Consider the following 16,679-nt stretch of genomic DNA (forward strand, 5'->3'; position numbering starts at 1 on the left):
CAAAGCTAACGGAGCGTCGAACGCTAGCAAACAAAACCAAAATAAACTCTGTAGCCAAACTTTAAATCTGACAGCAACATCCACACAGAACAGCAGAAACTGAAACCACCAGACACCAGGAAGCTGAGTCAGAGGGTAACGGGAGTCATGGTCTCCACTGAGACTCTCACAAAAGACCCACACCGAGTCAGCAGCTGCCAACAGAAGTCACATTACCGCAAACACAGAAGACCCAAACCGAGGACGGACTGTTCACCCTAAATCTCAGCTAAACCCACTGAGAGGTTGCTGGTTGCTTTTATAACCAGGTGTGGTGATGGCTGGGGAGGAGGAGGAGCTGTGGTCCAATCAGGTGTAACTGGAGGCGGGAAGAACAAAGCTGAGAGAAGGTCAGGAGGTCCAGGGCAATCAGCGCTGATGTGGTTCTGGAGCACCAGCGTCTCCAGCCGGGCCGTCACAAGCCGACTTCCACCACATATGACGGCACACACACCGTAGCATTATATTTACATTACGTAGATGTTTGTTCTGTTATTTTACAATATTTTCTGGCACGGTAGGCAAAATATTATTATTATTTTTTCTTTTACAGTCTAGAGATAATTTCTAATTAAGCTACAGCAACAATAAAAGTTTAGATTAATTACTGGTAATTATATCGTCTCCTGTCAGAATAAAAACACAGTCGAATAAAGTGCAACAACCAGCTGGTCAGAACCAACAGATGATCAACATTTAAAATTTNTGGAATCCGTCCAATCAGATTGCAGCAGAGGTCAAAGGCCAGCGCGCGCTCAGGAAGTCTGGTGACGACGAGGCGACCTGGTTCTGATCCAGCAGCAGCAGCAGCAGGCGGCCGTGAGAGACTCCTGCAGGATTAAAGTTAACGTCCATCTGCACCGACGCTGCTGCTGCTGCTGTCCTGGTTCTGGGTCAAACATCCTCCAGAGGAGAAGATCAACCAGACTCACATCCTCACATCAGGAAAATCTTATTGTTTTTCCTGCAAAGTTACCAAAAAATAATATATAAGATTAGATAAAAAATTATTCTGCCAGATTTCACTCAGAAATAAAATGATAAATGCAGCGTCAAGTAGAAATGCATTAAGATATAAGTAAGATGCATTTCTGAAAAAAAGAATTAAACTGAATTAAGACGAGAATAGAAAAACAATAAGCAATTAGTGTTCAACATGATAAAATACTTTAAAAATAACAAGTAAAATCACAGATAAAAGCATTAATTTAATTTAATTAATTCTAAGAAAACAGGTTAAAACTGTAAATAAAGTCTTTGTTGTTTTATATCGTGTGACTGTAAAACTACACTGTAAATGCTGCATTTAAATGCAATAAAAATTTAATTATTTTACAGGAGTTTTCAGTTATTTTCACAGTTTTTTACATTTTTTAAATGCCACCATATTTCACAGTTGTGTAAAATATTTTTTCCGTCACTCTCGCTGCCAGAGTTTCACCATGTTTTTTCTTTTAACATAATTTTTTTTATTATTATTGTTATTATTATTTTACCGTGTAATGAGGAAATTTGAGTTTAAACTACAAACAACATCAAGTTGATGCAACATTATTAAGTCAGAACAACTCATCAGCATAATGTTTGCACCTCAAAGGTTTATGCAAACCAACAAATAAAGACTTGAAGAAAAAAATCCACAAAACACTAAAAAAAAGTTCTTTTATCAGAACATTCAGCAGCCAGACAAACAGTCACATGTCTGGTTTCACATGATTCCCTTCAATTAAAAAACAAAATGACTGAATAGAAGCGTTAACGGCTGAAGGATCAGTTCAGGTCACTCACCTGCGATCAGGAGGGGGCGGAGCCAGAGCAGGTCACCTGAGGCAGAGAGGAAACAACAACAATAAATAAATAAAGCTTATTGTAGCAGACAACAGGTGTTCTAATAAATTAATTTATCTTTTATTTAATTATCAGCCAACAAACACAAAACAATGACTTTTACCTTCACTGTAAAACATTTGAAGTGAATTAAACTTCTACTTTTCTCGTCCCTTCAACTTCCTCCTCGACATTATTAGCGTTAGACTAAAAATGACTTTATAAAATTTGCCAGAAATACAAACTTTTGTACAGAATCACTGTGATTACATCCTTAACACTTATAAACTCCCTTTAAACAACATGTAAATAAAAGTTAAAACAACTTAATTTTTAACTTGACGACTCATGTTTACACTGAAAATCATTCCGTTTTAGAAACACTCTGATTGTAGAGAAAACATGATTCCACAAAATCAGTGTCGCTTGTTGGTTGAATTTAATTTCATTAGCAGTTTGTCTGAACTTAACAAGATTTAATGTTTTTTAGAGGAGTTGTTAAATTGTTGTTGTTGAGTCCAGACATTAATGATAAAGTGTAGTTTGTTATAAATGTGTAATTATCTGGAGCACACGTGTGGTTCACTTCAGAGGCTCGTCGGGTCACCGATGACCCATTAGTTCATTAAAGAGAAGAAACGTGTTTGTTAAGTGGAGCGACGGAGCAGATGTGACGACTGCTGAGCCTCCACTGAGTCCGATTAAGGCTGGAGGTCAACAGGTGGTGCAGCTCTGCAGCTCTGCAGCTCGACTGACGGAACAACAACAACCTGAAGGAGGAAACCCTGAAGTCTGAAGTCGTTATAGAGTAAAGTAGTAATAACAATAATAACAATAATAATAATAATAATAATAATAATAATAATAATAATCTGTATTTCATATATTAATGTTTCAGAGATTTAAAGTGATTCACAAGGAGGCAAAAAAAAACGGGGAAAAAACACAATTTGGTGTTTAAAAGGTTCTGAAACATACTGGACACCAGTATAAAGAGGCCAAAACATACTGGGAACCATTATAAAGACCTTAAAACATACTGGGAACCATTATAAAGACCTTAAAACATACTGGGAACCATAATAAAGACCTTAAAACATACTGGGAACCAGTTTGTAGATGCTGAAACATAGTGAAAACCAGTAAAAAAAGAGGTTAAAACATACTGGGAACCATTATAAAGACCTTAAAACATACTGGGAACCATAATAAAGACCGTAAAACATACTGGGAACCAGTTTGTAGATGCTGAAACATAGTGAAAACCAGTAAAAAAGAGGTTAAAACATACTGGGAACCAACCAACCAACCAACCAACACTAGAGGAGGCAGGAAATACACAACTTTAAATAAAACCAACACAGAGACAAAGACACACAGCCAGTTTCTATCACGTCTGTTTTCTCAGACGACACAGAACAACAACCTCTGAGGAGTTTTAACTCTAACAATGAACACGTCTGTTTCTGTGTTTATTATGGACTTAATTTAATGAGTTCGTCATGTTAAGCTCACGTCTTAAGAACTGATTTTACAGGTTTAAATGCACTGAAAATATAAATGAGGACCATTTAAATTCAGTTAACTTAAAAAAAAGTCACATATTTATAATCAGTAAACCAGAAAAGATGAGTTCATTTGACTGAACGCGTCGGAGCAACTTCATTTTTATACATTTGTAAAAATAATAGAAAGTTTTGTTTGTAAATGTTTAAATACTAGTTAGAAAACCTTAATGTTTAATAAGAAATCAACTTTAAATTGTCTATTTTTGCTAGTAAATTATGAAGAAATGCCTTTGATTCCACAAACTTCATTTAACTTGTTGGTTGAACTTAATTTCATTAGAAGTCGTCTGAACTCAAAAAGATTGATTCAAACTATTTATTTTCTCATTTTATTTAGAAACCAAGAATCACTAATCCATCCTGAAAACAGTTCAAACAGAGCGAGCGTTTATTTACGTTTCTGGTGAGGTTCTCCAGAGTTGAGTGAATTTATTCGTCCTTGAAGGAAACAGCGTCTCAGCGAGTTTATCCTTCTGCTCGAAACCAAACCAGAACTCTGCTTCCTTATTCGTGGAACTTTAAGAAGAAGTTCCAGCAAAACTCAACTTGAAACTTTCTTATTTCTGGATTCAAACATCTGAAAAGGTCGTTTATTTCTCTGAATCTGCTGAGATGTGAAGAAAAATGCTGCCTGGAGTTCATGTAAGTTAATGTTTATTTACATGTAAACAACTGGTCTTCATGTCAAGTTTTTTTTTTAGCAGCCTTGTCCTCCGTCTCATCAGTAAAATAAACCAGAATGCGCCATGTTTAGGTCCATCCGGTGGCATTCTGACTAACAAACATACAAACTCCATCTACTATATATACACACATATATGACTCCAGCAGCTGCTGTCGTGTAAAATTAAATCTGAGCGACAGCAGCTGCTCTGAAACAGACGATCAACACTTGCTGCTTCTCCTCCACATAAATAAAACTGGATTTTCTAGAATTAATATTTTTTTAAAAAATCATCCACAAATGTCACATCTCCAGATAACTTCAGTTAAAACAAACGTTTAGAAGCTGTTGCTCAGGTTATATGGAGCTGATGCTGATCTAATAAAGTTATATTTCTGATGTTGTTGTTTCTGCGTTTCACTGAGGTTTTAGCTGCTTTAATATATTTAATGAAGCAAAGTTCATCCTCTGAATATGATCACAGTTACAGGCCCGTGAAGTGCATAGAGGAGGCCCACATTTTGCAGTTTTAATTTACTTTTTCCATCATTAATGAGCCTCGTAACTTCATCAGTGCAGCAGATAGACTCATGAAATGTTCAGGGCTTGAAAACACATTTGAGTCCTGCAATCAGATCAGTTTTACATCCATCCAGGCGTCACAATATGAAGTCTAGATCACTTTTTTCTTCTTCTTTCCACCCAGAATCAACTTTATTGGCCAAGTTTGTACATGCAAACAAGGACCGGTGAGGCTCAGCTCTGTGTGTAAGAAATAAACAAGAACAACACAAATAAGAGACGCAACAAATAGCCGTATTTACAGTGTTTATAATCTGTGTAAATACTAACTTTGAGCCTCAGTATGATGACAACAGAGTTAAAATATGACTTCTACATGAGTGCATTTATTTTGCCCCAGAAGGAATCATGTCTAGAAGTTTATTCTGGTATCAAACGTGTGTAAAAATTAGATTTTTCATTGTCTAGAACTTGTTCTGACCAACAACCATCACACATGCTGATGAAAGTTTACCCAGAATGCACTGGTGTATCATCAGGAAACACATCCAGGGTACCAGTGATGGTTCCTACGACTCTAAGTCATAGATGTCAAATTTGTTTACTATGATATATCCCATAATGCTGATGCTCAAAGTTACTTTTAGAGAAAAATAAAGAAAAAAAAAGCAGGTTTAGTGTTTAGATGTGACACCTGGATGGATGTAAAACTGCTCTGGCTGCAGGTTTAATTGAATTTAAATGTGTTTTTAAACCCTGAAAGCATCATGTCTTTATCTGCTGCACTGATGAACTTATGAGGCTCAGAAATGAAGGAAAAAGTTTTTAAAAAGCAGCAAAACTTTGCATTATTTCACTTTAACACATTTATGTGTATTAAAGTGACTGCAGGTGAAGAAGCAGCTGGTTCCGACGCCCCTCAGGTACTCAGGTGTCTCCCGCCCTGACCCAGATGTCCTCAGTAATCTGATTACTTCCCACAGTAACGTGACCTCACGTGTGTTTTCTGACGACGCTTCGGCTCGGAGTTGCAACATCGAGGCCCCGCCCCGCCGCTGACGTCACCGGCGGGCGGAGCCAACCAGACAAACAGAGCCGGAGTCGGTTCGAGTCCTCACACCGAGTCCTCACCAAGTCCCGGCCGTCTGAGTCCGGCTCCGGAGTCCTGCCGAGCACCGGTGACCCGCTCACACCGCACCGGATCCGAACCGCGTCGCCCGACAGCTCCGCGCGGCCGACCCCCCACCGCCCCCCTCCAAGCCGAGCCGCGCGCCGCTCAGACCGGACCCGAGGACCGGAGGGAGCCGGTGCGACCGTCTTTGTTCGCCGTGACCCGGATCTGCTCACCAGAACCAGAAACGAGCTCTGTTTGGACTTTTCTTCACTCCGCGGTTCGACTTTTGTTCTGAGTTCTGATCCGGAGCGAAGCAGAAACAGAAGAAGCTCAACAGCTGACTGACGACACGTTGCGCAACTCAGACAATAAGCAGCAGACAAAGACGTCAGAGCTCCCAGTAGCACCAGTAGCACCAGTAACCCCCCCAGGAACACCAGGAACACTGCTGCTGCTGCTCCCAGTACAAGCAAACCTGCCGCTGGACTGTTTCCAGTAACTTCCACTGGTTTCCATTTGAGCTGCAGTTTGGACCAGTTTGCCAAAAGTGAAGGTAAGAAACTCCTAGAAGTGAATAGAGATGCCCAAATACAGAATTTAACTGTAAAATATGAAACATTTAAACAGGAAAAGTGCTTTTTAAAGTCATTTAGTTGTTTTTTTATAGTGAAAAATGTCGTTTCTTGTAATAATAAACATAAAAACTGATGATTTTTACTGTTCACATGAGTCACATGGAGGATTCGGCACCAATCTGAACCAAAAAACTAACTTTTTCTTTAAGTGCAGGACTTCTAGGGTCAAAAAAATCTAAATAAAACAACAGATGTCCATCCAAAGTGCTTTCTAATAATAAAAAAGCTCATTATTGGTTCTATAAATGAACCTACATGTGTAAATATTGAGGTTCAGAGCTACAGTGTTGTTTATAAAGTGAATTTACCTTAAAAAAAAAAAAAAAAAAGACATTTGAGATGAAAACCCTGCAAAACAGTTTCCATTTTCCCTTTACCTGACTATGATGTGTATTATAGTCCCTACAGTGTCATTACTCATAGAGGATGTTGTGACTGATTAAATACACATGAACCAACGACTATGGGCGCATTACAAGATAAGAAAATTAAATAAAATACTAAAACAATTTATAAAACCGTGTAAATAAGAAGGCAGAAAGTATTAAAACTGTATTACATTGTTAGATTTTGTACCAATAATTTAAAAATCAGTGATAATAACGTTACAGTGAAGTCAGAATCTGATTTCTTTTAAACTCGTCGACTCTTATGAAGTCGTTTTATGTGATATTTAACATTTCTGTGGCATTTAAAGCAAAAAAAACTTCAAAATTTGACAATAAGTTAATTTATGTCTGCGTTTGTTTGGACTAAAGTGACTCCTGATTTTAATTTCAGTTTCATTATGAGAACAATTCCCTCAGTTATGTAATTAAAACGTGTTCACCTCCAGTGGCCTCACTGTGTACATGTCATATTAAAATTATGCATATAAAAAAAGATAAATAGATGTTGTTTTAACATTTTTTAAGCACAGATCTTTTAAACTATGTATTTATTGCTCAATTGTGCCAAATCTGTGCTCGTGAAAGGTGTGAAAACTCTTCATTATTTTAATTTTTGTGTTGTTTTTGGTGCTTTGTGTCTGGATTCGGTGAGAAAGGCGTCGGTAAAGTGGATCTTTTTAACCTGGATTATATTTACTGATGCATTTAAGTGTCTGATGAAACTTAACGTGGATTTTTATACAGAAATGATGCTGCACAGTGTTTGATTACAGTCAGAACAGCGAGTAAACGGTTGATTGTTTTCCTGAGAACGTACCTGGACATGAAGTAAACTCTCTAAACAGTCCTCTTACCTGCTTTATCAGTTTTATAACTTCATCAGCTGTTGAGTTAAATCAGTAGCTGCTGCTGCTGTTTGTTGGAGTTTCTGCTGATCGGATGTGATGAAACTCTCGTCATGCAGCAGAAAACTTTGGGGAAAGTTCGTAAGACGACCTTGAAGGAGGAACAAACGGGAGTCAGAGGCGACAAATGCCTGATTTAAATTGTGATGCAGGATTACAGCGGGCTGAGTAAAATATAAAAACAACACTGGATCAAACACGGCCGGATCAGAGGATTAAATCAGAACTAATGTGAGTTGTAACACGTGCTGGTGACGCGCTGACAGTCAGACGGACGATGAACTGTCCAAAGAACTCTTTGATGAAACAAAATCGTGTTTTCCTTTTAATTAAACAAACAAAAATCACTAAAATTAAAGCATTTATCAAAACTAGAAACTGTAAAAACGGAAAAAATCTGCACATTTTAAGCTTTACCACACTATTTGAGCTTTAGATATACGACGTGCTTCTCTGTCGGTAAAATTAGCCGAATCTGAGCTTAAAGTTGCCATATTTTGTCATTTTATTCTCATTCAACAGCAGTGAAGTCGTTTACGTTAAACAGTCACGTGACAAAGATTCATGGACTTATCGGCTGAACTGCAGGCAGTGTTTAAACAGAGCATCCTTTTTTTTTTTTTATAAAACCAGTTAGTAACGCAGACGGTGCAAAATGCTGGACTTTTTAATGTGAGGTTTTTCCCAATTTTGTAAAATAAACAATCTTAATCTTAAGAGGATAAAAACTAAAAATATTAACATAAGAAGAAAAATATGATCTAAAAATATAACCGTGAGTGAAAAATTATGTCTTAAATGTAAAAACACAAGTACAATCAATATAAGCATCAATTACGGAGTAGTGAGAGCACCAAATTACAAAAAGAACAATAAAATGAAAGTGGAAATAAAAAGAAGAATAAAGAAAATAAAATAAAAAATAATTTTAAAAAAATTAATCCATAAAAGAAAAGGATAATAAAAGTAGAAATATAGACAAATAAATAAAATAATTATAATAATTAATTTTATTTATTCTTCTTTTTATTTCCACCTTTATTTTATTATTCTTTTATTGATCTATTTTTATAATGTGGCACTCTACTACTCCACAATAAATGTAAATTGTGCTTTTCCTAGTTAAATAAAGTGTCACTTGTAATTACCTGTGCTGACACCTGGTTTTATTCGGGTTGAGGAACACTGTTCTGGTGGATTCTGGTGTTTCTTAACCATGTGAGCTCTAGCTGGAGGTCATTAAGCGTCTCATTAGTCTCTGTCTTGGTGCTCTGCTGCTCGCTAAACTCCCACAATCCTCTGCTGCCTGCAGCCTGAGCGACGCCTCCTCTGGCTGCTGCAGGATTAAACCAGAAACTACTGCAGCTGATCTACAACGAGTTTTCTAAAATCTTCGTCCTTATTGGTAAAATGATTAACGATTATCAGTTCAGATTGTTTTATTCTGATCAAGTTTCCTTCTGGGTTCAGTTTTATCTTGAACTGATTGATGGTGAACATGATGAGCAACAAGAGGACAGATGAACCCGATACGTTCTCTGTGCTCACAGTCGTCTAACTTTAAGTAAAACCTCAATAACTTCTGGCAGAAACTCCGTCAGCAGCAGCAGCAGCAGCTCGTCTGTTCTCAGCGACACGAACGACAGGTTTTGCTTTTTGTGCTGAATTTCACATTTTGTGTTTCTGTCAACAGTCACATGTGCGATTGTGAAACTACAGCTGATCGCAGAGCGACGGGGAAACCACACGGATTCCCAGCGTGTGTTACTGTGTGTGTGTGTGTGTGTGTGTGTGTGTGTGTGGGTGGATGACGTTGCCCCGGTGACACTGTGACTCAGGCAGAGTGAAAGCAGCACAGCGTCACCGCGGCGACCACAGACTCTGACTAACTTCACACACACACACTCTGGGTTGTTGACTGTATTTAAGGCCTGTTTAAACTATAAACTGTTGTGCTCTGATGCAACCGTCTGAAAGCCGAGGCGCCCGTCAGCTTACAGGAAGTTGCATCATGAAGCCTATAGACACATCGGCGCTGTAACATGTGAGCAGCAGCAGCAGCCACAAGTGATGCTCGGCTGAATTCCTCCGACTGTAAATAACAGCGAGGGGGCGTCTGCAGGGGGCGCTGCAGTGTGGTCAGTTTGCACCTGTCGCATGTATACTCACTGTGGGTTCAAAGTTGAATTTCTTTGATTTATTTGACAAAAATGTGGGGAAAAAAACCCAAAAATAAACATTTCAAAAGAAGTGTTGATCACAGCTGAGTTGGTCACAGCACCAGGGAGAGCTTTTTATACCAGCTTTTGTTTTTTTACAGAGTTTTCTAAGTGCAAATGGTTTATTTTTGGCATTAAAAAAAAAAAAGTGTAGAATAAAGTGACTTTCATGAAGGTGGATTCGGTTAAAAGCACGTCACAGATGAGAAGTTCAAGAATTGAAGTTTAACCAACACTGGGGGGAAAAAGCTATTGAGACTCTACATACTAATGATATTTAACTATTTGCAGCTTTAATTAGTTTCCGTATTTGACTCCTCTCTGCCTGCAGTTCAGCCGAAAACACTCAGAGCTCCACAGCTGCACAGAGGAGCTTAAAATCTGTATTTATTTTACTAAATCTGGTCACAGAACACTGTTGAGTTTAGGCAAGTTTTTAAATGAGACACGTAGAAGTAAGTAACTCCAAAGGAACAACACAGAAGTTTAGTCTGAGAACAACCAGACAGCTGAAGATACAACAACACGTTCTGTTTTTATAGCTTCTAGTTCAGATAAATGGTGTAATTCTCTAAGAGACTGACATACTTCTCAAACCAGATGGCAGGTTTTAAGAACACCACCTGCACCTGTTTTTTATTTCAGTAAAGAAAAAGAAGTCTTATTTAACCTGATGATGTCACTTGTCTCCTCCAATCACAGATGAGCATGGGCGTGGCCACCACCAGGTCTCAGGTGTGTCTGAAGCGGTTGCTGGACGAGCCCCAGGACGGTTTGCTGAAATGCAAACGGGCCCGCGTGGCCCCGCCCCCTCCCTCCGTCGGCCTATCGCCGTGTCTCAGGCACACGAGCCCCGCCCCCAAGCCCAGCCAGAGCCAGTCGCCATCCAGAGTGGGACCGTACCTGCTGTACGAGCGCTGCGAGAAGGAGGAGACCTACAGGGCCGTGCACGTGCACACGCAGCAGCAGTACACCTGCCAGGTAGCGCACACCTGGACTCTGAGCAGAATTAGAAGTATCTGACTGTTTTTAAAAAAGGCTAATGATCCAAACAATACCACTGATGTTAGTAGTGATGATGTCATGAAGTGTACGCACAAACAGTAGTGTCCCTGTTGCTATGTTACCCTGACCGCTCCTCCCGGTTGCCGTGGTTACAGGTCCTCCCTCTGCGCGGCTACCAGGACCGTCTGGCAGCCTACGACCGCATCGGTCACCACGACAACGTGTGCGGCCTGCTGGACGTGGTGGTCGGCCAGGACAGCGTGTACGTCTTCCTGCCCGGTCACCACGGCGACATGCACGCGTACGTGCGCAGCCGGAAGCGTCTCGGCGAGGAGGAGGCGGGGCTCCTGTTCACGCAGATGCTGAGCGCCGTGATGCACTGCCACCGCCACGGAGTCGTCCTGAGAGACCTGAAGCTGCGCCGGTTCGTCTTCACCGACAGATACAGGTGAGGCTCAGGTGGTGGTTCTGATCCTGCTGAGTACCACAGAACATAGAGAACACTACAGAGAAGTGCTGAGCTAGCAGAACTTAAAGGTACCATCACAGGAAGCAGTCTGTTCTGGTCTGGTTCACCACGTTGTCTGTTGTTATAGAGCAGGGGTGTCCAATCCTGGTCCTCGAGAGCCCCTATCCAGCATCTTCCAACACACCTGATTCACATGATCAGGATCGTTATCAGGCTTCTGCAGCGCTTGATGATGAGCTGATCATTTGAATCAGGTGTGTTGGAAGATGCTGGATAGGGGCTCTCGAGGACCAGGATTGGACACCCCTGTTATGGAGGCTAAATGATTAATTATTGGCTCTGAAAATGGAGAAAAATGCAAAAGAATTTTAAGCAAATGTAGCACAGAAAGTCCCAGTAAGTGTGTATACATGTACGTATCCATACTTTCTACTAAAAACACAGCCTGTGGTCGACATTTCACCAACTTCTGAGGCCTCTAATATCAATAGAAACTGATTTGTGGCAAGTTTTGCAAAACAAGGTCCCAGTTTTTGGACAAATTGTTGTCGTGGACTCATCCTGAGGACCTTAAAACTGACATCAGAGGCCTCAAAAGTTGGTGAAATGTCGACCAAACACTATTTAAAGAAGGAAACATGGATACATTCATATATATGTACACTTAGAGGAACTTTGAGGCCTCGACACCAACCTCACTTGAAAACTTTATTCCATTTTCAAGGCCAATAATTAAAACGTTGGATCTGTTGGAAACTCCTCTGCCTCTGTCTTCACTACATGTCACAGCTGTAGGAGTTTGTTTGTGGACATGCTGAAGCCTTAAAACGGCTTCACGGGGATTGTTTTAGGGTGAACATTGAACGACCTGAAGCCGCCTCCTCAGACAGAACCGCTGCTCTCACTGCTGCTAAACGATGTTCAGAGGAACTAAAGTTTGGTTTCGTCCTGCAGGACTCGTCTCGCTCTGCTCGGCCTCGACGACTGCGTCCTCCTGCGCGGTAACCACGACGACGACTCCCTGACGGACCGGCACGGCTGCCCCGCCTACGTGGGCCCCGAGCTGCTGACCAACGGCGGCGGCTCGTACTCGGGCCGGGCGGCGGACGTGTGGAGCCTGGGCGTGTCCCTGTACACCATGCTGGTGGGCCGCTACCCCTTCCAGGACACGCAGCCCGCCGCGCTGTTCGCCAAGATCCGCCGCGGGGCCTTCAGCCTCCCCGACTGGCTGTCGCCGCAGGCCAAGTGCCTGATCGGCTGCATGCTGAGGAAGTCGCCCGGCGAGAGGCTGCAGGCGTCCGAGCTGCTGCTGCACCCGTGGCTGACCAATCCCTGCGCGCCGCATCACAGCGCGCCCAAGATGCAGCAGAACTCGGCGCTGCAGCGGAAACACGAGGACGAGGACGACGGCGGCGACCAGGTGGTGCCGACGTGGAGCGACGGACAGTCATGAACACACCTCCACGTCCATCCTCGTCAGAAGCTGAACTGCTGTAGTGAATCTTCACGTCCTGAAACCAAAACCTGGTTCAGACTTTAGCTGCAAGTCTGAACCCTGAAACGGACCTTTAACCCTCTGAACCCCGACACCCGCTGCCAGGTTGGAAAGGTGTGTTTATATTTAAGAAAAACCACCAAGACGACACCATTCATCAGAACTGTAGGGTCCTTGAACTACTCACGTGTTGCACCATCAATGGAACCAAATCTAAGCTTAGAATTGAGATATTTCATCAAATATTCACCAAAAACAAACCATTTATCCAAAAAAACTTCTGTAAAAAACAAAAAATTCTGAGCTCCACAGTGCAGCTAACGAGCTGCGTCTGACGTAACTGTGACCAACAGTCGCAGGACAAAAAATCAGGGATTTTTCCAACACATCTTGGAAAATGTTGGACATGTTGATTCCAGGTGTGTCCAATCGTGAAGCCTCGTTCCGTTGGGAAACTTTTATATATCTGGGCTTAAAAATTGAGATATTTCACCAAATTCTCTTTATTCTAAACGTCGCATTAAAAAAAAACAGTTTGCATTAAACAGTTTAAAAAAAACACTACATTTGAGCTCCTCAGTGCGACCAAGACGCCACGAATGACTCAGTTGTGATGCAAAAATTAGCAAGAATTCTGGGATGTTTAACTCCAGGCTGTGTTCACAAGGAGCAAACTCATTAAAACTATAAATAGTTAAATATCTACAGCATGTAGAGCCACCATTTGTTTTTCCAATGTTGGTAGCACCTGTGAAAAACGCTGCACATGTTGATTCAATATTTTTTCGACCCTTGAGCTGGTCGTCTGAGACGTCTCGAGACATTTCATTAGAATTTTTTTTTCTACATCTCGCTTAAACACTTAAAAATAAAGTTTGCATTATCAAGTTTCTGTTAAAGAAACCTCTAAATTCAGAGCTCCTCAGTGCAGCCGCTCAGACAGAAATTCAGAGATTGTTTTTTTTTTTTTTTGGCTGAACTGCAGACGGTGTGTACGAATATGAAAACGAATTAAAAATATAAATAGTTAAATATCTACAGCGTGTAGCTACAGCCACCGTTTATGTGTCTAGTGTTGGTAGAATCTGTGGACGCTTGGGGAAAAGTTGGGCTTGTTGAATTCAGGTTTTTGAAATCCTTGAACTGGTCATTTAGTTCATCATTCTACTTGTTGCATTAAAAACACACTTTGCATTAACCAAGTTTCTGTAAAAACGCTAAATCAAAGCTCCTCAGTGCAGCCGTGAAGCCACTCAGCTCAGACCGACAGCAGCTGGAGGTGCCGAAAAAGATCCATTATTTCTTTAAATTTCAGTATCATACATAAGAAACTCAGCTGTCATTCTCTTTCCTCCTTCATTCTGTTTCCAAAGAGGTGCAGGACTTTATATTTATAAAAAAAAAATGTAAAAGGATCCAACAAAGAAACTTCCTGGAGTTCAGAGGGTTAAAGCTGCCAGTCCACACAGTCCAAACCTCGTCGGCCGACCGACCGACACACGAAGCAACCCAACAGAGACCGTCTGATCCTGGATTACTTGACCCTCAGGTGCCTTCATCCTTCTGTAGCTGTAAACTCAACGAGGTCTGAACCTGCTGCTCCTCCTCCTCCAGAAGTTAACCAAACTCCAGCAGGACCGACGGTGCGTTCAGGTGCACCGCGTCGACGCACGAAACCCCCCCGATCTGTGCCAATCAGGTTGAAAGGTGCATGCGCCCCTCTGAAGTCCAGCAGGATTTCTTCCACGTCACAGACTGAGCTGCACGGTTTCATTTTTCATAAAACTCCTTCTTAAAGACTCTTTTTCTCGCTGCTGAAAGTTTGACTGTGAAGCGTCACTTTCTCGCAGCTTCCAAAGAAAAGGAATCCGATTACTTCCCCGCTGCATGTTTACACGGATTCACAGCCTGTGTGTGTTCAGGGCGTCTAATTGAAATGTGCTTCTGCTGTGATGAACGAGAGCAAACAGTGGAGTCTGGGTGGGTTTTCTTAGATTTAAAGAGATGATGAAGACACCGTCTAATTAAAAACGTGTATCCTGGAGCTTCTTCTCTCACCGTTTACACTTCTGGTTCTTCCCCGACGTCACCAGCGAGTTTTCTGGAACTAACGTGCCGAGCAGAGACTCCTCTCCTCGTCCTTCACACCCCTCGTCTCAGGACTAATTCACTAATTTGTTCTAAATTCTAGTTTTGTGGTGCTCATTTAAAAAACAAAAAGAAAAAAAAAAAGCACCCCAAATTATTTTTGTGTAGTTTTGAAATCTATTTAATTTTTTCTTAATATAAACCGATGATCCACTGATATTTTTATACGACATTTAATCCTCCTGCAGGGTTCTGAAGGCTTTACAAAGGAGTTATTTATCAGCCACAAACTGTAAAAACAGAGTTACTGGATTTAACGGCTCTTCAACTGCTCAGCTGAAAAATCCAAGCTTAAAATTGTGACGTTATCTCATTAAGAAATTGGCCCAAAAAAAATAAACGCTTTCCTCGAACTAGATTCTGTAAAAAACAAAAAATTCTGAGCGTCTTGGTGGAACCGTGAAGCCGTCACTGACTCGACTGAGACCCACAGTTACTTTATGATAATTCAGAGTTGTGGGCTGAACTGCAGGCGGTGTTCACGCAGAGCAGAGAGGAGACCTGTCTGATGTCAGCAGTACAACGTTTGGATAGAGAGATTTTAGTTTTCAGTATTTTCCAGTGTTGCTAACACATGTGGGCACTTGTTCATTTCTGGGTTTTTTTTTTCCAATTTTTGTAAAATAAATATTCAACAAAAATCCGCATTTGTTTCTGGTTTCTGTCGTTCTAACGGTTGTTGTTTCCATGGAGCTGCAGGACTTTATGTTGCCCACGGTGAGTGAAAATGTGGCGGCAGCGTGACAGAAGCGTCCAGAAATAACAGCCGTTTGTTGTTTCTGCTCCGTCGGTGCAACAGTTTAATCTCAGGGTAAAGGACGAGCGCCACTCGTTGACTCGTATTAAGAAATAATGAAGTGATGCTCCTGAGATAACCGGACTAAAAGCATTCACCCGACTGCTGACCAATCGCCATCCAGCACACATGCAGCCAGCCAACAGGACGCCTCCGAACGTGATTCAGAGCTCAGTAACAGCTGGAGAGGAAATATTTCAAAGCTGTTTAGGTCCCACACTGGTTGTTATCATCATTGCTTTTAACTCCTGCCTGCATTTACAAGCAGGCGCTATAAGAACTGCATGCGGTGTGTATGTTTTACACTTTGGTACAAACCAAGTATTTCAAAATATATATATAAAAAAAAAAAAAAAAAAAAAACATCAGCACTCAGCACTCGACAGGCCTCCATAAGTTTAAAAGTGATGTGAAAATGTTCTCTGGTGCTACGAAGTCAGAAAAAAACCTGTCAAGCTGCACTCGTCGCCAGTTTTCCTCATAAGAATAAGAATTCAAACCACAGAGAGAAGCAGCAGGAGCCATAACTGCTAATGAAGAGTCCAGACAGAAGGAAGACTTCAGGAGAACAGCAGCGTTTCACCTTCACGTTTTATTGTTAAATCCATCAGACAGCAGAATGAATCCTGAGACTCTGTCCGTGGCTTCGGTCAGACCTCTGAGCCGTCACCTCCCTCCAACATCCACTTCACACCAAAGGCTGACCGAACACCAGAGCCTTTCTCTGTCTTCGTCTGAAACATCTAAACTGTCCCTCGTGTCCGTTAGTGGGTCACCCGGGGAGTCGGCCAATCAGGAGCCGGTGTCCATGTCGTCGGCGTCGTCGGCCTCCGAGCGGCAGATTTCCTCCAGCGCCAGCTCTGACACACAGACGGGTAGATAAA

General features: G+C 41.5%; 2 protein-coding genes across 2 annotated transcripts in view; one reads left to right on the forward strand and one right to left on the reverse strand.

Annotated features, from left to right (window-relative positions):
* The first annotated feature begins 5,712 nt into the window (after positions 1-5,712).
* On the forward strand, positions 5,713-13,066 carry trib3 (tribbles pseudokinase 3). Its single transcript, XM_008295832.1, has 4 exons — positions 5,713-6,287; positions 10,585-10,863; positions 11,043-11,335; positions 12,311-13,066. Exons 2-4 carry the CDS (start codon positions 10,585-10,587, stop codon positions 12,807-12,809), a joined length of 1,071 nt encoding a protein of 356 aa, XP_008294054.1. The 5' UTR covers positions 5,713-6,287; the 3' UTR covers positions 12,810-13,066.
* Positions 13,067-16,368: 3,302 nt separating this feature from the next.
* atrip (ATR interacting protein) overlaps positions 16,369-16,679 on the reverse strand; it is a 14,710-nt gene continuing 14,399 nt past the window's right edge. Inside the window, exon 18 of the mRNA XM_008295833.1 lies at positions 16,369-16,655. Within this exon, the coding sequence (XP_008294055.1) occupies positions 16,588-16,655 (68 nt within the window). The 3' untranslated portion in view covers positions 16,369-16,587. The remainder of the gene's footprint in view (positions 16,656-16,679) is intronic.

Source organism: Stegastes partitus, unplaced genomic scaffold, assembly GCF_000690725.1.
Source record: "Stegastes partitus isolate 25-593 unplaced genomic scaffold, Stegastes_partitus-1.0.2 Scaffold1079, whole genome shotgun sequence".
Taxonomy (NCBI): Eukaryota; Metazoa; Chordata; class Actinopteri; family Pomacentridae; genus Stegastes; species Stegastes partitus.